Below are 22388 nucleotides of genomic sequence, written 5' to 3' on the forward strand. Positions count from 1 at the left end.
ATGCATTTGCCTCCTGTGTGAATGTGTGTACATCTGTTTGTAAGAAAGAGACAATGCATGTTCACTTTAAAAATGAAACTGAGGACTAATACCTGGATAAATATGGGGTTTGAATCACATGCGTTGAACTTAACATGATAATTACTCAATACACATAAAGAAAAATAAAGTGTACACTGTACACAGTTGGTACACCTGTTCACTCTAACTTGTACATAGGGCTAAAGATAATGTATATCCAAATTTTAATATTGTGACATAGCTTAGCATTTTATCGTATCAATAACCAAATATTTTCCCATTATTTCACTGTGGTCTTGTATATGACATGTTGCAGGCAGATCAAGAGACTAGCTGAGCATGATATCAATAATGAGAGGGAGCATGGGGAAAGTGGAGATAGAAACAACCAAGAAGAAAACCAAGATCACTTGCAAGAGGGAAATGGCAGGTGTGAAATTTGGGATACTGATTCAAGCATTCCATCTAAATCTTGGACAGCTTCCAAATCCGTGTGTGTGTCTATGAAGGGATTTGTCAGAAATGTACAATGACTTCATGCAGAAAAGGGAGTGTGTCACAGTGCTACAAGTAAAGGTAATGCAAATTGCAAAGAAAAGCACCCCAAAATACAAAACACCCCATCTGACTTTTACCGTTACCACCTTCAATTCCACCATATGGGGTTCAACTGTTCCTCACTCAACTGGGATGAAAATGGAAGGACATCAAGAATGAAGTCTCAAACATAGCAAGGAAATGATTTCATTATTGAGCCTTTGTTAAAGAATCAGTTAGAGTATAGTTGATTGGTTGTGGGTTTCAATATGTGTGCACGCAAATATTTTTTATAAAAGAAAAAAATGTTATTGAAATTGATTCACTCTTTAGTTACAGACTCCAAATGTGTTGGTGTACAAACATTTCTAGTGTCGTGTGTAAGTAATTGAAAATAGTTGTTCGAATTTAATGGGGTTTTCTTTACACAACAGTGTACTGCAACTTTTTAAAAAATCTCTGCTGCTGTATTAGTTTTTACACTAGAAAAAGAGGACTGCAGTATAAGGATATACACCACTGTCATAATTTGGAGCTATGTAATAACTTAAGTCCAATCATTTTGTGTGTGTGTGTGTGTGTGTGCTGTCAAGTCACAGCTGACATGGCAACCTCGTAGGGTTTTCAAGGCAAGAGAAGTTTGGAGGGGGTTTGCCATTGCCTGCCACCTGCTGAGAGAGTTCTGAGAGAACTGTGACAGTCCCAAGGTCACCCAGCAGACTTCACATGGAGGAGTGGGGAACTGGGTTCAGAGTCTGACACACTTAACCACTATACCATGCTGGCTCTCAGTCCAATCATTATCACCTTTAAAAAAAGTCAATAGAAACTTAATGTTATCTTAGAGCAAGAGTCCAGTAGCACCTTAGGGTAACAAAAATATTTTCTGGCAGGGTATGAACTTTCGTGAGCCACAGCTCACTTCTTCAGATACAGCTACCCACTGCGAATTATCTTAATGTTTTCTTGTCCATTTTACTTTATAGATTTATAAACTTGCTCTGCTAAAAAAATCCAAGAATGTTTAACAAAAACCATAACATGTAGATCCTAATTCATGAATTCACAATTCATAATTACTCATGACTAATCATCATCCATAAATTAAAACAAATACATAATAGTGTTTATTTATGGGGAAACATATTGTAAAGCATATTTCTCACTGTTGTCTTGGCACTGAGAAAGGAAAATTAAGGGAAGCACCTGTTTCTCAATATTGTAAAATACTGGGAACATTCCAGATGTACATTGTAGTCTTAAGAATACTTAGTACCGTTTATGTGGTATCAAGAAGGAGAGAAAAGAAATTATCAGGTTTTGTTCTTTAAAAAAATATGCTATTATACTGAGAACTATTACAGCTAATAATGTCCAGAGCAAGGTAGTACAATGAAATATTTTAATTACTCTAAATTACAGCTAATTGAATGAGCTGCTTTGAGTGTGTTTTTTTTAAATCCTACCTTACTATAGGAAGGAAATGATTTTCACTTTGAAAATAAAGTAGTGTGTTGTTAATACAGTGGCGTAAAATAAACAATAAACTCTTGATTCAGGAGGCATACTCTGAGCTATGACTAGAGATGTACAACTGAACATTTACTAATGACGTTCCGACTTGAATCTTGTCCCATTCAGAAACATATTCTGACTCAAATTATTTCTAACATTTGGAAGTATGGGAAATGTCCTGAGCCTATGAACCTCATTTATGGGTATAAGTATAGCTCAAAGAGGCCATAGTCAAATTGCAACCACTTCCTGGATCCAAAGTGTGAGCCACGATACTTGCATGTGTCGTTTCCCTTGCTAAGTATTGCTGGCCAGTACTTGCTTTCTTTGCTGCTGCCATTCTGGACCTTGGTCTTCAGGAAGGTAACTATAAACCCTCTTGGGACTCTTAAACCTTTATTTTCTGAGCTCTGTATGTGTTGGGAATTTTGTGTGTGTGTGTGTGTGCGCGCATGCAATGAATTTGATTGCTTTTAATAAAAGCCTGTTCATTATTGGGTTGCTTTCTATTGGTTTGCTCCCCTGGAGCAGAATTGGTTAAAAGACCCCCATGCCAGCCTCTTGCATAGCTCTGTCAATAGCTCTGTCCAGATAATTTCCCTCAATAAACGGAGACCCCCTATGCTTGGCGTAACAACACTAGCAGACAAGTAGGGCAAGTTGTATGGAGGATGGAGACATTATGTCTCCAGAGGACCACTTAGTCCCTTATGAACCTGCCTGACCATTATAGTCATCTTTAGAGGCCCTGCTTTGGGTGCCCCAGAATTCTGAGATCAGGCAGGTGGCAACCCAGGAAAGGGCCTTCTTGGTCATGGCATCAAAGTTCTGGAAATCTCTCCCTTGGCAGATTCATCTGTCTTCTTCTGTTTCCATTTTCTGCCAATGAGTGAAGACTCTTTTATTTCATTTGGCGTTCCCTCAATGATCTCTCCTTCCTAACTATTTTTTAAATTTTGTATGTACTTTAACTGTTTTGTATGTATTTTAACTGTTTCTTAATTTTAAAAATTGTTTTAATGATTTATATTTGGGAGGGGAGTTATTTTTAATGGTTTTATAATGTAATTTTATAGTTATGCTTTAATTTTTAGTTGCCTTGGCAGCCTTTGTAAGGGCAGAAAGACAGGACATAAATTTTGTAAATAAATAAAATAAATAAATGTGCATTGACCTAGGTTCCCTTGTAATAAGCTAGCATTGACAACACTTTTAAACCACTTCCATATCCGGCTGATGACAGCATCTTCTGAGAGACAGGTAGGGTAAATAGGAAGTGAACAGAGCACAAAGACTACAACTTGCCCTCTCCTATGATATATGGGCAACACCACCCCACTCAACTTACTTGTAGTAGCAGCAAACAAGACTTTATAGATGGTGGGAAAATACAGGCAGGCACCCAGGCTTTGCCTGTAATATTTATTTTATTAATTGATTTATTTAATGAATGTATACATTGTATGAATAGAAGCAATGACAAACATTCCCCCACAACAGTGCGAACAGACACAAGCCAAATCAGATAAGAGCCTTTAATTAATAAGGTGGCTCATGCCAGAGGCAGAGCTGGGTGAGAGCTGAGGCAACTGTGGTATGAGGCAAAGCTACTAGAGAGGTGAGTCCTAGTTTTTGTTTTTCCTAAGCTGCTGGGGTGCAGTAGCTGAGGAGGCTGTGTGAGAGGATAGTGTGTAAGAGTGAGTGGGTGCTTGGAGCCTGCTGGTGAGGGTATTCTGAGTGGTTCCCTTTGTTCTTTTCTCCAGTTGTTGCTGAGTGAAGAGGACTTGTGTGACTAAGGTTTATTGCTGGCCCCACCCTTTGCTGTTGGCTGTTGAGGGGTGGGGCTGAGAGCCTTTAATTAACAAGGCTGCTCTCACCAGAGGCATTAGCCTTTGGTGCAAGCTGAAGGGCTCTTGGCCTGGGGATCGAGCCTGGAGACCATACAAGTAGTTAAGAGGCCTTTACATTGGTGTGTTTGTTACACCTTTTGCCTTCAGTAGATAGTGTTTAGGTCTATTAGTTTTAGGTTAGAACAATACACCAAGGTCTTTCTAGAATGAAGAATTTATGAGGGTGATGACGGATGCTCCTGGACCATTCCCAGTCACTTGCAGGGAGTGTGCCATGTTTGTCTTCTCCCTGGGGACAAGATGGACTTCACCTGACAGAAGTATAAGTTAATAGGGCTCTTAGAGGACAAGGTTCGGAGCCTGGAGGAAAGGTTTGCTACTCTCCATGACATCAAGGAAGGGGAGGATTTTATTAACAGAAGCCTTGAGGCCCTGTATAGCGAAGGGGAGATCATTCAAAGGGACAAAAGTGTGGTTGCCTGCCCTAACGAGACTCCTCAGAGCACCAAAGCACATCCCCATAGGCATCGTGCGAGACAGCACTCAGTGACATTAGAGCTCAGGAACGGATTCCAGGCCCTTACGGTGGCGGAAGAGCCAGAAACACTGCCAGCAAAAGAAACACTAACATAAGGAGGACAGAGGGAGGAGGACAGGGAGACACAAAGAGATGGCTATGGAAGGAAAAGGAAAGTGTTGGTTGTAGGTGACTCCCTGCTGAGGGATATGGAACATCATGTGTCCAGGCCCGACCCCATGACCTGAGAGGTGTGTTGCTTGCCAGGGGTGAAAATTAAAGATATTGTAGACCAGATATCAAAACTGGTCAACCCTAAAGATTTGTGATGGTCCTTGTGAGAACCAATGATACAGCCATTAACACCTTTGAAAACGTTAAAGCTGACAACGAAGCTCTCAGGAGGAAGCTGAAGGGAATGGGGGTACAGGTGGTGTTTTCTCCAATCCTTCCTGTCAGACAATGGGGAATGCAACAGGAATAAAAGATAATGGAGGTGAACCACTGGCGGCGATGGTGGTGCCAGCAGGAGCGATTTGGATTCTTGTATCAAGCTATGTTTTCTGGATGATGACCTACTAGCACACAATGGAATTCACCTTTCAAGGTCAGGGAAGAATTTTTTTTCCAAAAAAAAACCCTGCAGAGATTCATCAGGAGGGCTTTAAACTAATAGCACAAGGGGAAGGAGACAACCAACGTAGGGATTTAAATGAAGGAGAGCAAACAGTAGAGGCTCACCTGGGAGGGCCAGGTCTAAAGGTGCAGGGCTTCAAGTGTCTATGTACCAATGCCCAAAGCTTGGGCAATAAGAAGGAAGAGCTTGAGCTTTTAATGCACTCAGAGGAATATGATTTAGTAGGCATTACAGAGACTTGGTGAGATGATTCCCATGAATGGAATGTAGTAGTGGATGGATACGAGTTGTTCAAGAAAAAACGAACAAATCGAAAAGGTAGTGGAGTGCTGCTGCATGTGAGGAGAGGGTTTACTTGTCAAGAAATACTGGAGGACACAGGTGACAACCCAGTGGAAAGTATCTGGGTGAGGGTAAGGGAAGGAAGGACAAAGAGTATTGTGGTTGGAGTCTGCTACAGACCTCCTGACCAGTGTGAGGAGGTGGATGCTGCCCTCCTTGAGCAGATTGATAGAGTATCCAAACAACAAGACCTGGTAGTTATGGGTGATTTCAACTTCCCTGATGTGTGCTGGGAGACAAACTCTGTAAAGTGACCCCAGTCACACAAGTTCCTCACCTGCCTGGCAGACAACTTCCTTCATCAAATGGTGGAGGTAGCTATGAGGGGTTCAGCCATACTTGACTTAATATTGACCAACAGGAAAGAGATGGTCGATGAGGTGAAAATGGTGGGGACCTTAGGGGGAAGTGACCATGTCCTCCTAGAATTCCTTTTGCTGTGGAGGAGCAAGGAAGTTTCTAGCCACACTTGTCTGTTAGATTTTGGTAGGGCAGATTTTAGCAAACTCAGAGGCATGATGAGAATCATTCCATGGGCAAGATTGCTGGAAGGGGGAAAAGCAAGTGAAGGGTGGTCTTTCCTAAAACAAAAGCTCTTGCAAGCTGAAGCCCTAACTATTCCAACAAAAAGGAAACATGGTAGAGGATCCAAGAAGCCAATGTGGATGAACAAAGAACTCTATGATGAGATAAGGGAGAAAAAGGAAATGTTTAAGAAATGGAGGCAAGGATATACCTCTAAAGAAGAGTATCTGCAGCTTGCTAGGCTCTGTAGGTCAGCCATAAAAGAGGCCAAAGCTCACAGTGAGTTGATACTGGCCAGGGAGTCTCACTACAACAAGAAAAGTTTCTTCAGATATGTGAAGAGCAAACACAAGGGAAAAGAGGCCATAGACCCACTTTTGGATGAAAATGGAGAAACTCTGACAGAAGACAGAGAGAAAGCAAAAAGGCTCAATGCCTATTTTGCCTCAGTTTTCTCCCTGAACAAGAGAACGGCTCATCTAGAGATGATAGCAGGCAAGCCACAGCATCTGGGCTGCTGGTTGACATGAACAGGGAGGTAGTAGAGGTGCACCTGGCTACATTGGGTGAGTACAAATCCCCATGGCCAGACTGTATGTGCCCAAGAGTACTCAAAGAACTTTGTGGAGAGCTTGCAGAGCCTTTGTCCATCATCTTCCAGATGTCTTGGAGGATGGGAGATATGCCACAAGATTGAAGGAGGGCGAACGTTATCTCCGTTTTCAAAAAATGGAGAAAGGATGACCCAAGAAACAACAGGCCAGTCAGTTTGACCTCTATCCCAGGGAAGATACTGGAGCAGATATTAAACAGATCAATCTGCGGGCATCTGAAAGACAACTTGGTGATCCGGGGAAGTCAGCATGAATTTGTCCCCAACAGGTCGTGCCAGACTAACTTAATTTCCTTCTTTGATCAAGTGATGAGCTTACTGGATCGAGGGAATACGGTTGATGTTTACCTGGATTTCAGTAAAGCTTTTGACAAGGTTTCTCATGATTTTCTGATGGGTAAACGAGAGGACTGTGGACTGGACCCTAGGATAGTTAGGTGAATAGAGAACTGGTTGCAGAACCATACTCAAAGAGTAGTTGTCAGTGGCATTTCATCTGAATGGAGAGATGTCCATTGGGGTGCCACAGGGTTCAGTTCTGGTCCTGGTACTTTTCAATATTATTATAAATGTTCGGAATGAGCGGGTGGAGGGACTACTCATTAAATTTCCAGATGACACCAAATTGAGAGGAGCAATGAACAGATCAGAAGATAGAGATAGAATTCAACAAGATTTGAACATACTGGAAAAGTGGGTGGATGCAATTCAACAAGGATAAGTGCCAAGTTATACATCTGGGTAACAAGAATGAGGAACATGAATACTGGATGGGGGATACATGTCTGGGCAACAGTGTGTGTAAACAAGATCTTGGGGTATGAGTGGACCGTAAGTTAAATACGAGCAACCAGTGTGACCCAGCGACTAAAAAAGCTAATGCAGTCTTCGGGGGCATCAAAAGAGGCATAACATCCAAATCGCAAGATGTCATAGTTTTGCTGTACACTGCATTGGTCAGGCCACACCTGGAGTATTGTGTGCAGTTCTGAAAGCCTCACTTCAAAAAGGATGTGAACAGAATTGAGAGGGTGCAAAGGAGAACAACGAGGATGATCATGCGTCTGGAGACCAAACCCTATGAGGAAAGGCTGAGGGAGTTGGGAATGTTAGTCTGGAGAAGAGGAGGTTGAGGGGGGACATGATTGCTTCTTTAAGTATTTGAAGGGCTGACACTTAGAGGAGGGCAGGGAGCTTTTCCTGTTGGCAGCAGAGGTTAGGACTCACAATAATATATTTAAATTGAAGGCAGAAAGGTACCGGCTGGATATCAGGGGGAATTTTTTTACAGTAAAAGTTGTTCGACAGTGGAATCAGCTACCTAGGGAGGTGGTGAGCTCACCCTCACTGGCAGCCTTTAAACAGAAGCTAGACAAGTACCTGTCAGGGATGCTCTAGGCTGATCCTGCATTAAGCAGGAGGTTGGACTAGATGGCCTTTATGGACCCTTCCAACTCTATGATTCTATGATGAAGACATGTAAAAGTGCTGAGCACCCATACTTTCCCCCCCAGTTTCCTCTTAGCTGCGTGTGGAAAGAAGACATGCAACAACAGCCCACAACAAAAGATTCTTTTGTTTTCAGACACAGAAATGCAGGGGCAAGGTGGGGAAATCAGATTCACATCCTGACGGGATGCAGTGGAGGAGGGAGTGGATCAGGGTTCTTAGAATTTCCAAATACGATAAAAGAGAAACAGGATTGGGGTGTTGTGGGAAGCAGCCTTGGCCTGATCAAGACATTAGAACCGTGGGCAGTGAAAATAGTCTGAGAATTTCATTACGATTGGGTGGGGGAGAGTTGCATCAAGAAACATATTTTCCATTGAAGCCCATGTAGATTATTGGATTGACTGCCTAATATGGAAAGATTTAATTCTAGTATTAAAGAATCTGGTTCAAGATCTTAAAAGGAAAATGCCCCCCCCCCCCAGTCTGAATATGACTTTTATGTTTGGCACTCCCCTACCTATATTGCAGTTTTGTGTGATGCAAATGTTTAAAGGAAAGTTTCCAGTGCTAGTCAATGACTTTTGAAAGGTTAGGAATACCTGGCATTTAAGTTATATTTGCTTGAGGCAGATGTAATTCAAATATTTCACTGCACCCAAGCCTGCTTTTTAATGAAGCACAGAAAGAAATAGTAATTCTGGGTCACATAATTCTCTCTTTAAAGTAGGCAGCAATTTTATTTCAACAGGTGCAGGAACCATCTAGGAGATGTAAAATGTTTCATTACAATGTTTTCTGTTCTTAATGGTGCAACTAAATTAGGCATAGCATGGTATAATGTTACCAGTCTGACTGTTGTACTTTTACCTATTGTTTAAGCATAATGCAGTGGTGCTTTCTCCCTTAAGTCTTTCTATCCTAAAGATGTAAGGGTTCTAAGAGATTGGGGGAAATGTCTTCTTTTCTGTGGTTTACTGTTCTCAAGCAACTACTTTTTGTTTCAGCTGAAACCCATGTATATGGTTAATGTACTAATGCCTTTTGATAATTATTTATTTTTGTTTAATATTTTAGTTTCTGCTTCTCTTTTAATTCAATTACATTCAAATAAAAATCTGTACCCCAATCTTGCCATTCCCTAATTGTGCAGTAGGACTTTGGTTCATGGAAAATGTTCTAAGTGCACAGGATAGGCCTACTGAGAATGCTGCTCCATGGTGAGAAGAAGGCTGAATTCAGAAATCCACCTTCTGGATATGTATGTGAACTGTGGATGCTGCTGAACACAGCTAAGCTTTTTACACATGCTGATGTGGGTGCAGACCCAAAGAGAAAAATTATATACCTGCATGAAGATGTGCACCATCCAATCAATGAAATTAGCACTGCAAGTGCAGATTTCTCAATGCACTTTGGAAATACATGCTTTTCATATGCACTCAAGCCACTCTGAATGAGAGAATCAAGCATGCCACCTTTAGCATTCAATTCTGTAACAGCAGCCTTGCCAGAGTCTTCTGAAATTGCAGCCTGCAAGGATGTTGTTTGCACAGATTAGCACTGATCAGGAACTGCAAGAAACAAAAGACTTTGGCACCAAGTTTGGTGGTAGGTGGGACTATGGAAAGGGGCTTTGGTGATTTTAAGAGAGAGGTATAATTAGTTAGACATGCTAAGAATGGGCATCTATGTATGGCCACTGATCCCTTAAGGAACAACAGGTGTTAGGGCAGTATACAAAGGCTGGGAGGTTTAATAGTGGGTCGATTGTTGTTTGGGAGAGACAGGCATAGGGGTATCCAAAACCTGCCCATTGCTGCCTCCTGCATCACCAACCATGGTGTAGAAAGAGGCAAAGGGTGACTTGACACCCATCATTGGCAGTGTAGGCCTGGTCTGAACCAAGTGGCCCCTGAAGCGTTGACCTCAGCTTTGCTGGCTCAAGGCTACCAGCAGCACTCTAAGGCAGCAGCCCATCAGGAGCTTTCCTAGTAAATTGAATTGTCAGTCCGTCCCTGGTCACAGGTGCACTGAATGAGTGAGTCTGACATCCCCAAAATGTCCTTCATCAAGAAACTCATTCAATCAGCACACACAGAATTACATAGGCAGTAGCTTACTTCATTGGATGCATGGCATGAACTGAAACATATGGTAGAGATGGAAGGGTTGCGTGCACAAAGTCATGCCCTAGTAAGTCTTTGCCCTGCATATCTTGTCCTATGGATGCCAATGGCTTCAGAAAGTAACTGTGCTCATGTCTCACTTCATTTACGGTTAACATCCATAGTATATCATGAGGTGGACTTTTTTTTAGTGCCATCAAGTCATGGCCAACTTATGGCACCCCATAGGGTTTTCAAAGCAAGAGATGAAAACAAGTGGTTTGCCATTGCCTGCTTCTGTGTAGCAGCCCTAATCTTCCATGTGGTCTCCTATTCAAGTACCTACCAGGCCTGACTCTGCTTAGCTTTGGAGAATCTGACAAGATCAGGCTAGTCCAGGTCAGCGAAATCATCAGAGTATCTTCCACCAAAGTTTAACTGTCTATCCCTAAAATCAAATTGTAGTAGTACAATTAACTTCTGATAAAAAATAGTACATAGACTTGATATTTCCTTTAAAAAGACTGAAGTTTGCAGTTTACTTAAAGCAAGTTGCACATTGGGACCTTTATTCCAAAAAGTTGACAGTACATAAATATTCCTATAACATTATATGTACATTGCAGAGCTATATTGGGAATGAAGCCATATAAAACTAGCATCAAAGCAGACAGAACTTTGTTACGATAGCCTTTATATTTTTTCAGCATGCAGTTTAGTGATTCCAAATGCTAGTTAGTAATTAGGCTAATGCTCTAAAAAGTGCATAGCTTCCCATGCATAGCTATTAGGTATAGTGCATCACATTTGTGTGCTGAGCTCTTGCTTGCCTTATTCAATCACCATAGCCCCTTCAGTATGACTCTCAAGAGCAACAGGGGTAAGTGTTTCTGGATTTGGATCTCATTATGCAAAATGGACAAGTTTGGACACATTTTCTTAATACACAATCTTTATGCAGTAGCAGACTTAAAATGCATTTAATTATCTTGTTCAGGCTTTGGGGAAGGACTGGAAGCAAACATTGGACAGCCATTGTCCTGAGGGATCAGACAAGGCCCCAGATGCGATGGATGGGAAACAGATTGCTTCAGGTTGCAGGTTCCCAGGTGGGTTCTATTTTCCTGCTGCCAATTTCTGTCTCTTTGCTTCATTTTTAAAAAGTTCTCCAAAGATCGGTGTGGAGTGGGGGCAAAATGTTAGCATGCAACAGGGAAGAGGATAGGCTGAGAACTTGGAAATACAAGGCTGGTTATATAACAAGGAGTACAAAAATGAATAACACTGGACCAGGAATTCTAGATTCAACCCAATAAATTTATTCAAAAATTTTCAAACCTGCTTTTGCCCCCAAAAATGGGGACCTGACCGCGTTAGGTAGAAAAAACACCCCCACCTTATCCAGGAGGCAATTTCAAAGATGGGTAGTGACTGACAATGCCAACGAACAGACAGCAGCAAATTGCATCGTAGTGTCAGGGGGCAAGATAGAAAGGAAGAACTACAAGCAAATGTTTTCAGTGCCATTGCTCTTAGCCCAAAAATGGTGCACCACTGAAGTAATCACAAATAATCCTCACAGTCTGGAAATGCCATATTCAAGGGTACAGCTTCCAGAAAACACTTTCCTTAAAAAAAAAAAAAAAAAAAAAAAAAAGGGAAATGGGGCTATCTAGCTGTGATGTCTCTTAATCCTTTCCCTGAGCCATACTCCTTCCGTCAGGCCTATGAGTCTGCAGTACCTTATCCCTGGCCAAAGTGACCACAAAGCATCCAGGTGCCCACCCAAGGACAGAGAGAGATCTGCCAATACCTCTCTGAATTGTTTTTAAAATGTGTCTTGCAACCTTCATATAGTAAATAATATCAGATTATTTCTTTATGTATGCGTTTGTTTAGCCTGGCCCATCTTGAAGATGTGGACCAAGTGACAAGATATTATAAACTCAAGCCATACTGTTGATAAGTGTCTATATAATGATTAATTTGATAAAGTTCTATCTGGCCACCTTTCTAACTGGCTTTCTGGGCTGGAAAGGTGCCATCTAGAAGCTCAAAGGAAGAGGAGGTAAAACAACCTTGATCGGACCCACCTGTATCCTTTCACCTGTGAGGAACACTTTCCAATTGCTCTTCCCCATAAGAACTACAGAGGAATTCAGCCACAGGGCTGCTTGCTTATACTGGTTCCTGCACCTTTGTGAGGTCAGCAACCTTCACCAACCAATCCCCTTCCCTCTACTAGTACAGCTATTTGCATATTAGCTCTGCATAATCTCTGTACTGCCACCACTGCCTGTCCTCCAAAAAAAAAAAAAAAAAAAGCTTGAACACCAAATCCTCTTTAGAGTGTAGAACAGATATTTTAAGATAATTCACAGTGGGCAGCCGTGTTAGTCTTTCTGCAGTAGTAGAAAAGGGCCAGAGTCCAGTAGCACCTTAAAGACTAACAAAAACGTTTTTCTGGTTGGGTATGAGCTTTCGTGAGCCACAGCTCACTTCTTCAGATACAGCTAGAATGTGAAAGGTATTTTAAGAGTGATGTATCTTTCGCAAATAAAATGTTTGTTGGAAGAGTGTTCATTGATCTGCAACTTTCAAACAACACTCTCTGGCCACTCGTTGGATTCCAGTCCATCCCTCCCCCTTGTTAAAATCTCCCACTGCCATCATTTTTTTTTCTACATTCTGTATCTTTTGGAAAGAATCTGCTAATTTATTCCCTACAACTCCGTGGGGCAGTAAGGATCCATTCTGCAGGTTCTTCATTTCTCTATAAACCAGCGTACCAAAAGGGGGAAAGGAGCTCACCCAAGCAGTTGACATTAAGTGCGTGCGAGGGGAGGGGAATGGCAGTCTGCGGTGATCATTTAGACCCACTTGCGCCCAGTCATTGATAGGCGCGTCCTTTCTCTTGGTTGCGCTGTTGGGAAAACTGGGAAGGAAGACTTGAGTTGTGCCTAGGCCAGTTCTTCCCGTTTTAAAGAGAGCGTCGGAGAGAACTGAGGAGCAGCCCAACAGAGAGGAGGGGTCAGCCACGCCACGAGGCAACTGGATGCCGGCTGGGCGGGGGGGCCTCGGGCGCGTCTCCCCTTCTCCGCCTTGGCTCCGCCCCCTGACCGTGTCCGCGAAGTCCTCCTCCCCCCTCCCACCGCGAGCGGCTTCCGATTGGCTGCGCCGCTGACAGCGGGCGGAGCTTGAAGTCTCCGGCGCAGCCCGCCCTCGGCTATAAGCCTCTTTGCCGCTTCCCCTCTCCAACCTCTCGCGTTTTGTGCGCGGCGCTTGAAGACCGGCGAGCCTTCGCCTCGGGGGGGTCTGCTCAAGCGGGCACAGATGTCATGTGAACACGGCCATGCCCGGCCAGCTCCGCAGCCCGCCTTTGCTGCCGGCTGGCTTTTTTTAACGCAGGAAAAAAAGAAGCCACTCGCCCCCCTCCCCTCTTAGTTGTGTTTCTGTGCCACTCACAAGCCGACAACAGTCCCTCCCCCGGCCCCCATCTCCTGCTGCTGCTGCGGCCACCCCGGCGGCTTCTCTATCCAAGTGATCACAAAAGAGATCTTCGGAGTCGGTTGGGGCTACTTTAAAGCCGGGAGAGAGACGCGCCGAGGAAAGGAGGCGGGCGGGCAAGGACGCCCCATTCAAACAACCCCCGAAGACATCCCCCCCCACCCAGCCTTTTCTTTCATAGATAAGAATTTGCGGGCGAGAGAGCAAAAGAGACGAGAAGAAAAAGGAAAAAAAGACACAAAAAGAACGGACGGACAACCGGGGAGGGATGATTTCCCCAGCAGGGCAGACGTGTTCCAGCCGCAGCCTTCGCTCTTGCTGAGAAGGGGATTTTAAGCTGGTAGCTACATGACTGCGCCGAGCAGGGAACCGCCGACATCATGCGAGGTAAGGGGGGGGGATGGGGGTCGAGGAGGGGATTTTAAGGGGACCCCCAAGGGGCGGCCCGAGGTCGCGGATAATGGCGCGCCACGCGTTTGGGGGAAGGAACCGGAGGGTAGCCGGGACGAACAAGAAGCGAATACTTGGCCACGCTGGTTCCAAAGTTTCCCACTTTTTGTTTGGACTGTTGCTGTCTCCCTCCCCCCTCCCCCTCCCCCCCCCAATGGTTTTGGCGAATCGACGATACCTCGATCGGGGCATCCTTCCTCCCGCTCCCCCACTCCCTTTGGGATTTTTTTTCCCTTTTTTTTTTTTTTTTTTTTTTTTGCTTTGAGACTATTGTGACTTTGAGACTGTTGTGACTTTGGAAAGCCGCAATAGTCATATATCAATGCTAGCACCCGCTATCAGTTACATTACAGCCCACATCCAAAACTGGGCCCCCGAAGAATGACACAGAAATAATGCTGGCCCCTGACTAGGCAACAATGTGTTAAACTGTTCTTAAGACCTTTGAGGAAGAAAGGTATAGAAAATGAATAAATAAATAAGATGTGCTGTCGGAAAACACGGAAGCTGAAGAGTGTTCAGACATTCTTTGAGTCATACAACTCAAGAGCTGGGCAGTCTTTCCTTCCGAGCAGGCATTCGCACTCTATAGAAGTGCAGTGAGAAACTTGAGCCCGACAGCCCATGCTAGGCGCCAAGGACGGCGTCCAAGGGAAAACGAGGGAGAGGGGCCGTGTGTTGGAAAGGCCGGCGACTGCGCTCAAAGTCTTCGCCGGGGTGGGCGCCCGTAGCCGGTAGTCCTAAGCAGGTGGCCTATGGCTCAGGGCAGGGAACTTTCCGGGGGAGGGCAGGGCTAGGGTTAGGATTTCTGCTGGCGTGCTGCTTAAAGGGATGCTGGCCAGCCGGAGAAGGGAAGCACCAGAAACTTCAGCCGGCTTCCAAGCACCCAGTTTTACGCAATGAGGCCTTAACCATAACCTGAATAAGGGTCCAGATCCCATTAACATCAACTGCAGCCCGAGATTCCAAATAGTGCCGGAGATTCCTTTGTGTGGGCGACGTTGGGTTTGATGGAGAGTTCTCCTTAGTTGGACAATGTGTTATCTTAGCCCTTGTACGCAGGTGGTCCCCCCACTGACAGGTAACTCTCCTTTCCCATCTTGAGCTCGAATTCGAAGTTTGGACAGCTACACTTATACATGAGTTTAATCGTATGACTCCATACACCGTCGGCCCTACCCTGTACCACTTACCACAAGCACTATGATTTTATTCCGGGGGGGGGGCAAAAAGTGGGGGAAAGTGGGCTGAAGGAGATGCTTGAAGCGGTTGCTGGACAGCTGCCTACAGCCGAGGATCCCGCCCCCTCTGGTCTGTCAAGGTCTCAGAAGGTCTGTCCTAGGAGAAGGCAAGCAACCTTTCCCTAACCTTTGAGCTCTCTTATTCTTTTATTCATGGAAAACTCTGTGCATGTTCTCATAGAACCCTTGGCCAGTTTTAATAAACTTCTCCGTTCTTTCTCCCGTCCCTTAAACGGAGACCTGTGCCAATCACTTCTCTCTTCCCCACCTCCATCTCCCAAACATGCAACTTTTCAGCTGCCAGTAGGATGATTCCGCAGGCAGTTAGACCCGAGTACTTTGCTGTACTTGACCATTTACACCCAGGGAGGCCTGATCCTAAGGGCAGCAGCGCCTGGAACCAAGTGCAAAGAGGTTTTATTCTTATTTGCACGGGAATAACCATGCCTGGAGCATTTCCTGCCTGAAAAGTTCTCCTTCCGTAGAAGCTACGCCCTCCTCCCCCACGACTTCATCATTGACTGCTGATCCCGTTGGCTAAACGCCAGTGCACAAGCTTTCTCGATGGTCATCCCTCACTCCTATATTCGGCCCAGTATTTAGCAGACGCTGAGCTGAGCTCACTTTTATACACCGGCAGTCCCCCAACGAAAGTGGCTCATCCTTACTTTGATGGGGTATTCGAAAGTGTCTTACCCGCGTAAGCAACTAAACTTGATACTCTGAATGATTCTCCAGTCCCACCTGGAGGGCACTGGTTTCCAGACTCTACCCGCGAACCCCAAAACTGCGGCTCGGGTTCTGCAAACCCGCTTAAGTGAGTTCATAGATTAAACTCCGTTTAAAACCCCCAACGCGCGCAAGTTATTGGTGAGGTGGTAACTAAGCTCAAGAAACTTCTCTGCCAGCTCTGTTCTCAGTTGAGTAAGGGGCGGGGAAGGCAAAGGAGTCTTTGCTGACAAGATCCTCGGAAGGGAGGGGGCAGGTACTGCGCTGCGCCCGGTAGTAGTAGCAGAGCACGCGAGAAGGTGGACTTCAGTGGGGCGCCCCAGTTTCGCGTTCCCAGGCTGCGTGGTGGTGGGGAGGGGGTTGCCAGACCTGGTCCAACTTGTTGATCTCTGACGAGACGGGTGGGGCACGTTTGAGTTGGCGTCCTGTAGGGAAGAAGGTGTGAGGGGGTGTTGAGAGGCAGGACCAAAGGAACAGCGTGCGTTGGATGGGGGGAGGGCTGTATCCCGCGTGCTTGCGGGATTTCTGGTGGGGTGCTTGAAACTCGGGGTGGATGAGTGCAAGAGGGGGCTTTCTATCTAGGGGCGGAGAGATGCAGCGATTTGGGGGCAACCGGAGGGCCGGGCTGCTCGCGAGCCGGTGCGTGGACTAAGGAAGGGTGATCCTGTGGGCAGGTCGGAGGTAGCTGTGGTGCCGTGGAGAGTCTGGCTTGGGTAAGGGAGATTCAGTCCAATCCAACCCACATCAAGGGACTACACCCCCGTTGCAGTATTTTTTTTTTTTAAGATCTAAATGAAGGGATAGTACCTGGCTGCAGATTATGCCTTCTGAGCTGGAAGCCACATGAGTCAGATGTATAGAGATTGGTAGTAGTCATTCATTAGCAGCCAGGAAAAAGTACTCTGCGCATCTCCCTTGTTTTGTCAGTTAAAAAGAGACTTAAATGCAATAGTCCATGGACTTCTGAGTTTTGCCGGATCAGGGTAGAGGGAAATTCAGTGACACTGACCGGAAGGGGTCACTGGGCCATCACTGGGCCATCAGACCGAACCCCCCCCCCCGCAGCTCTATCATTAACACTTGTTTACTCGAAGGAAAGCCCCACTGTGTTCAGTGGGGCTTGTTCAAAATAAAATGTACTTCTTGATCTTAACTTCTGAGTAAACCTGTTTTAGGCTTGAGTTGCAGGAAGCATATGTACTGCAGAGTGAGTCCCAGTGACGTCAGTGGCTGTTGCTGCTGAGTAAACATGGATAAGATCGCAGCATCTGAGCGTGCTTGGTGGGGAGGGAAGCCCCTGTTTAATCAGATGTCCGAAGGGGGCTTGAAGAGGTTGCTGTTCCACAAGACAAGTGAGCAGCCTAAGTGTGCATGCGTTAACTGTAAGGCACAGCCGCGGATCGAGGGCAACTGCCACCTGTAAGCCTTAGCAGAGCCTGGGATTCCCCATCCACTACGGGTGTTAACTGGCTCAGCATAACCAGTGACAGGTCCCTGTGTTATTCTTGTTTACGGCTGAACTGTAGGTAGTTACGTTTCACCCTGTACTTCTACAATTCCTGGCTGCTTGACCTTGCTCTTTGTGTTTCAAACCTCCTCCTCCATTGCATCTGAAGAAGTGGGCTCCAGTCCACAGAAAGCTTCTGCTGGAATAAAATTGTGTTAGTCTGGAAAGTGCCACAAGGTTGTTTCACCCTGGCGTTGGTGCGTGATCTTTCTTCCACGTGGGTAAGGCATCTGGATTTCCTAGGGCAAACCCGTGAAGGGCCTTGCTGGCAGAGGATGGCTTATCGGACGTTAGTGCCCTTGTAAGTAAAAGGGAAATGGGCTGGATATAATCAACCCTGCCCTCTAAACATGCTTAGATAGAAACTTAGATAGAAGGAAACGGGATTAGGCTGCCTGTCCCGTCCTGGTGGTGCCAGGGCTCGGACAGTTGCGAAGAAGGGCAGGGGCAATTCGACGAACCGTCCCGCTGGAAGAACTCCGCTTTAAACCGAATGATCGACGCGAGCTCCGGCTCTCGCTCCCCCCTCTCGTCTGTGTTCCTACGTCGGAGTCGGGACTTGTCCGGTGTTCCACTGACCCACTTCTTTCGGCTGCGGAAACCAGTCCAGGGACCGAGGCAGGACCCCCCCCCCCCCCCAGCCTCCGGCGCCTGGCCGCGGAAGCCTGCTGCTCTTCCCCCAGCCTCTGTCCCCTGCCCCCCCTTGTTCCAGCGGAACCCCCCCCCCAGCACCTCGAAACGCAGGGAGTGAAATGTAGGGCGCGTCTTGTCCGTAGGATCACCTGGAGAAAAAAAAAAGAGCTGCTTACCAATAGTCGACGTGAGCTGGGACTTCAAAGTCGCGTCGAGGAAAGGAAATGCAAGAACCTAATGTTAAATTAGTTGAGGGCAGCAGGAAAAGAGGAAGACCCAACAAGAGATGGATTGATTCAATAAAGGAAGCCACGGCCTTCAATTTGCAGGATCTGAGCAGGGCTGTCAAAGACAGGACATTTTGGAGGACTTTCATCCATAGGGTCGCCATGAGTCGGAAGCGACTTGACGGCACTTAACACACACACGTTAAATTGCGTCCACGCGTGTGGGGAAAGGAGAACGGGTGCTCTTTCGAATACAGATAATTTCCCCATAGTCCCTCGGTGATTTATTCTAATCCAGTTCCTTGGGTCGTGGAAACGGGGAAAAAAGTTGTGGGCGCGCCTTTACCACGCGAGTACGCCCCTCCGGGTGCCTTTTGTCCCCCTCCCCTCAAAAGATGCAATCCACATCTTAAAAAAAAATTAGTGATAAAACTCTCATGAGCGTTAATAGATTTAGACTGAACCTCCTTCTAAATCGAGTGCATTTAGTGGTATGAATAATGCCTCGGAAACAAGCCCTCAATTCAGCGGGACCTCCAAGAGAACATCTCTAGGATCAAGGAAAGAGACAGGCACCCAGGGGGAGTTTAGGGTTGTTTGATGAATTGTACTGTATCACCACAACACCTCCTTATCTCAGGTATCCTCAGCAGAAGCCTCGTGAAGCGAACTCGGGATGACGGCTCTCCTCTGTTTTCTCCTGGCCGGGCCAGTTTCCCAGCAAACAGAAGCCTGAAGTTCGGCGGGGTCGGGGAGTGGGACAGCCGGTCAGAGAATGGGCAGTCAGGACTTTTCCTTGCTTGGGATTGTAAGTGTCTTGTTTTTGATTAAGGATGAAATCAGGCCAGGAGAAAAAGGGGTGAAGTCTTGAAGGAGTCTCTACCTCAGTAAACAGGCTGGGAACACTCTCCTACCTTTTCTCCACCCTTCTCCTCTACTTGAGAACGGAAAGGGAAAGAGGCAGTGGGAGGAAGGCCACCAGCGCCAGAGACCCGGAGGCCTTGGATCTGCCGCTCTCTAGATGCACGTTTCCCCCCATCTGAATTCTCAGAACTCTGCAAGGGGGCTTATTTTTGAGTTTTGAGAATTTGGCTGGGGAAAATGTGCATCTAGAGCGCGGCAAATCCAAGGCAAATCCTCCCATGCGTTTTCGGTCTCCACCATATTCACTCCCGAGAGTTTCAACGGCCCGTTAAAGAGAGCAATCTTAAACAGGTCCGCTCCGAATCCTACTCTGGTCGCTTCAATGGGGCTTGTTCCCAGGAAAGTGTTTTTAGGATTGCACTATAAGACAGGATAGCCTTGCAGAAGGATGGGTCCTATCACAATTACTCCCTCCTTGCAGAATCTGTCAGTTGCCAAATATTTGCGTCCACTCCTGTTCCTTCACAAGAGTGGTAGCCTAGAAAGCCACTAAGTGAAAGTCCACTGTGGCCCACTGTGTTCTTTCGATTTCTCTGCGTGTATTTTGGCAACAACAGCCAGTCTAAGTAGTTCATAGCCTGGATTAGACTCTGAATGTACCCCACTTTGGTTAGCCATTGGTCTGTACTATCTGAATACGTCTAGATTCCCACTGGCATGGTAACAGATAAATTGGCTGGATCTAGCAATCAGCCACCCCTAATCTACCAACCAAAATAACATTAAGGTTTGCCTGGGCAGTTGCTTTTGTAAGTAGCCTATTTTAACGTGGTTGAGCTTTTAGTTACCACAGGACAACAGTGAAAGGAAACCACAAAAGCTGGCAAGAGAGAATAAATACAATAAGTAGGTAAGCACGACACATCTCATGACCTCCTCTCCCTTAATGGTTTAACAGTGCCATCCTAAGTAGAATTGTACCATTCTAAACCCATTGGCATCAATGGAGTTGGAAGGATGTAACTCTACTCAGGATTGTGTTGTACATCTGCAAATTAAACACAGTTACTTTTGAAGCGCCACTGAATGATGAGATTTACTTGAGAGAAAACATGCTCCGCCTGGAGCTGAACTGAATGTTTTCCAGGCTGCGGTTGGGCTCTCCTTCCTTGTGACCTGTCCTGCTCCATCAGTGATGAAAAATCAACCGCCCCGATCTATTTTTAAAATGATTCTCTGCAACGCCGCCGGGTTCAACTGGAGAAAGCGGCGTCTACCTCTAATAGACTAGACTCCAGCAGTAGTGATCGGTTCGATTTGGGACCGGAGTTGTTTGTTAATGGAATATTAACCGCGCTGCCTTTTCCATTTTGTCCCCAACGGAAAGAGGAGAGGAGAGGCCCGGCTGATCAATAGATTATTGGCTTTCAGCAAAATCAAACCACGTTAACGTTGCGAGGCTGAACACGCGGTTATAATAGAGCAGGCTGTAAAGGTCCCTCTGTCTAGTTTGGCTTGCTTTAAAACAAATCAAGAGTACTAGCCATTTATGCATGGGAGGTTTTGCCTTGGGTTTGCCGCTCTCTGGATGCCCATTTTCCCCATCCGAATTCTCAAAACTCAAAAATAAGCCCCCATCCAGAGTTCTGAGAATTTGGATGGGGGAAATGTGCATCTAGAGAGCGGCAAATCCAAGGCAAACCTCCCATGACTCCACACTATTTCTTAAAAGGAGACCGGGGTGGGGGAGGTGGAGTATTCCATTCACTTCCTCACTCCTGAATTGGTCCGTTTTAAACCAGGTCAGTTTAATAATTTGACCCCAAAGTTGAGGCCGGAGCATCACACCTGTCTCTTTAAATGCAAGTCCGACGTTGTGGTTTGAAGAGCTATAAGGGCAGGTGGGGGGAGAGAGCCTCTGAACTCTAACCTCGGGATCTTTAGGGTCTTCCTTGCCCTAAATTTGTAGCAAGTTGATTCTTTCTTGGGTGGCAGTTTGGTTTCAAGTCTTCTGCGGCCGGTTTTACAGGCAGCATCGAGCGCGTTTCAGCTTAGAGCTGAACACCGTATAAGAGTACATTGCACCCTGCCTAGATTTAAGCTGCTTTGTGGCAGTGTACTCTTCTGTCCATATATGTAGTTTGGGTTTTAAAAACGTCCCTGGACACAAAATTATTGAGACTTGGGGTGGAGTAGGGCTGCCTGGAAAAGCAAATAACCGATGTTGCTTCTGCCAGGAATTCCTACATAGAAGTGGAAATCCACATTGGAACTGAAAAATCAGAAGGAAGTAGCTGATTGTCTCATCATGGATAAAATAAAAAAATTCACCCTGCATGCCTTCATAAAACAGTGTATAATTTAGATCAGGAGGGGGGAACACACCAAGCCTGTAGTGTCACTTGTACAGATTTTAATTTGATTTTTGTTACTTTCGGAACATTTAAAATGCCAAACATTTTTTTCACTTCCCTCAGTGCTGTGTTGCTGATTCTGTAAGCAACATTCTGGAGAACTTATATTTAAGATGCATCACCAAGTAGCCTTATCAGTGCCCATAATTAGTCTATGAGGGAGATGTACTAAAACAATACGTTTTAAACAATTTGTTAAACTGTGTATTCTAAGCGTGACAGACACATGTTAGCTTCTGTTCAATCTCTAGTATGGTGGCATCCAATAAATTCTCTGTGCGTATCAGATTCAACCTATAAAGTCCAATTGTTTTCTCTCTCCCTCTCTCTCTCTCTCTCTCTATATATATATATAAAATGTGTGTGTACAAAACTGAACTATATAGATATATAATATATATAAAATGGTATTAGCATTTTAGGAAACGGTAAATTGCACTGGCTCAAGGAATGGTGTTGAAGACTTTATGACAGAGCATGCAATATACTCAACTGCATAACTCAAATACATACCAATATACAATTTCTCTTCAATCTGAAAATAATAAAGGCAATTTTTAATATTAGTATAATTAATACTCTTATTTAATGATCACTGATCATCTATAACTGAAACATGACAGAGATTAATGTTTGAATGCCATCCTAAGGGATAATCTTTATACTCATAATTGATTTTTTTCGATATCTTCAAAATGGTCA

General features: G+C 45.2%; 1 protein-coding gene across 1 annotated transcript in view; it reads left to right on the top strand.

Moving 5' to 3' along the window:
• The first annotated feature begins 13889 nt into the window (after nt 1–13889).
• Nucleotides 13890–22388, top strand: part of RORB (RAR related orphan receptor B) — a 163338-nt gene continuing 154839 nt past the window's right edge. Inside the window, exon 1 of the mRNA XM_056848054.1 lies at nt 13890–14008. Coding sequence (XP_056704032.1) covers nt 14002–14008 — 7 coding nt within the window. The 5' untranslated portion in view covers nt 13890–14001. The remainder of the gene's footprint in view (nt 14009–22388) is intronic.

This window comes from Euleptes europaea, chromosome 4, assembly GCF_029931775.1.
Source record: "Euleptes europaea isolate rEulEur1 chromosome 4, rEulEur1.hap1, whole genome shotgun sequence".
NCBI classification, from domain to species: Eukaryota; Metazoa; Chordata; class Lepidosauria; order Squamata; family Sphaerodactylidae; genus Euleptes; species Euleptes europaea.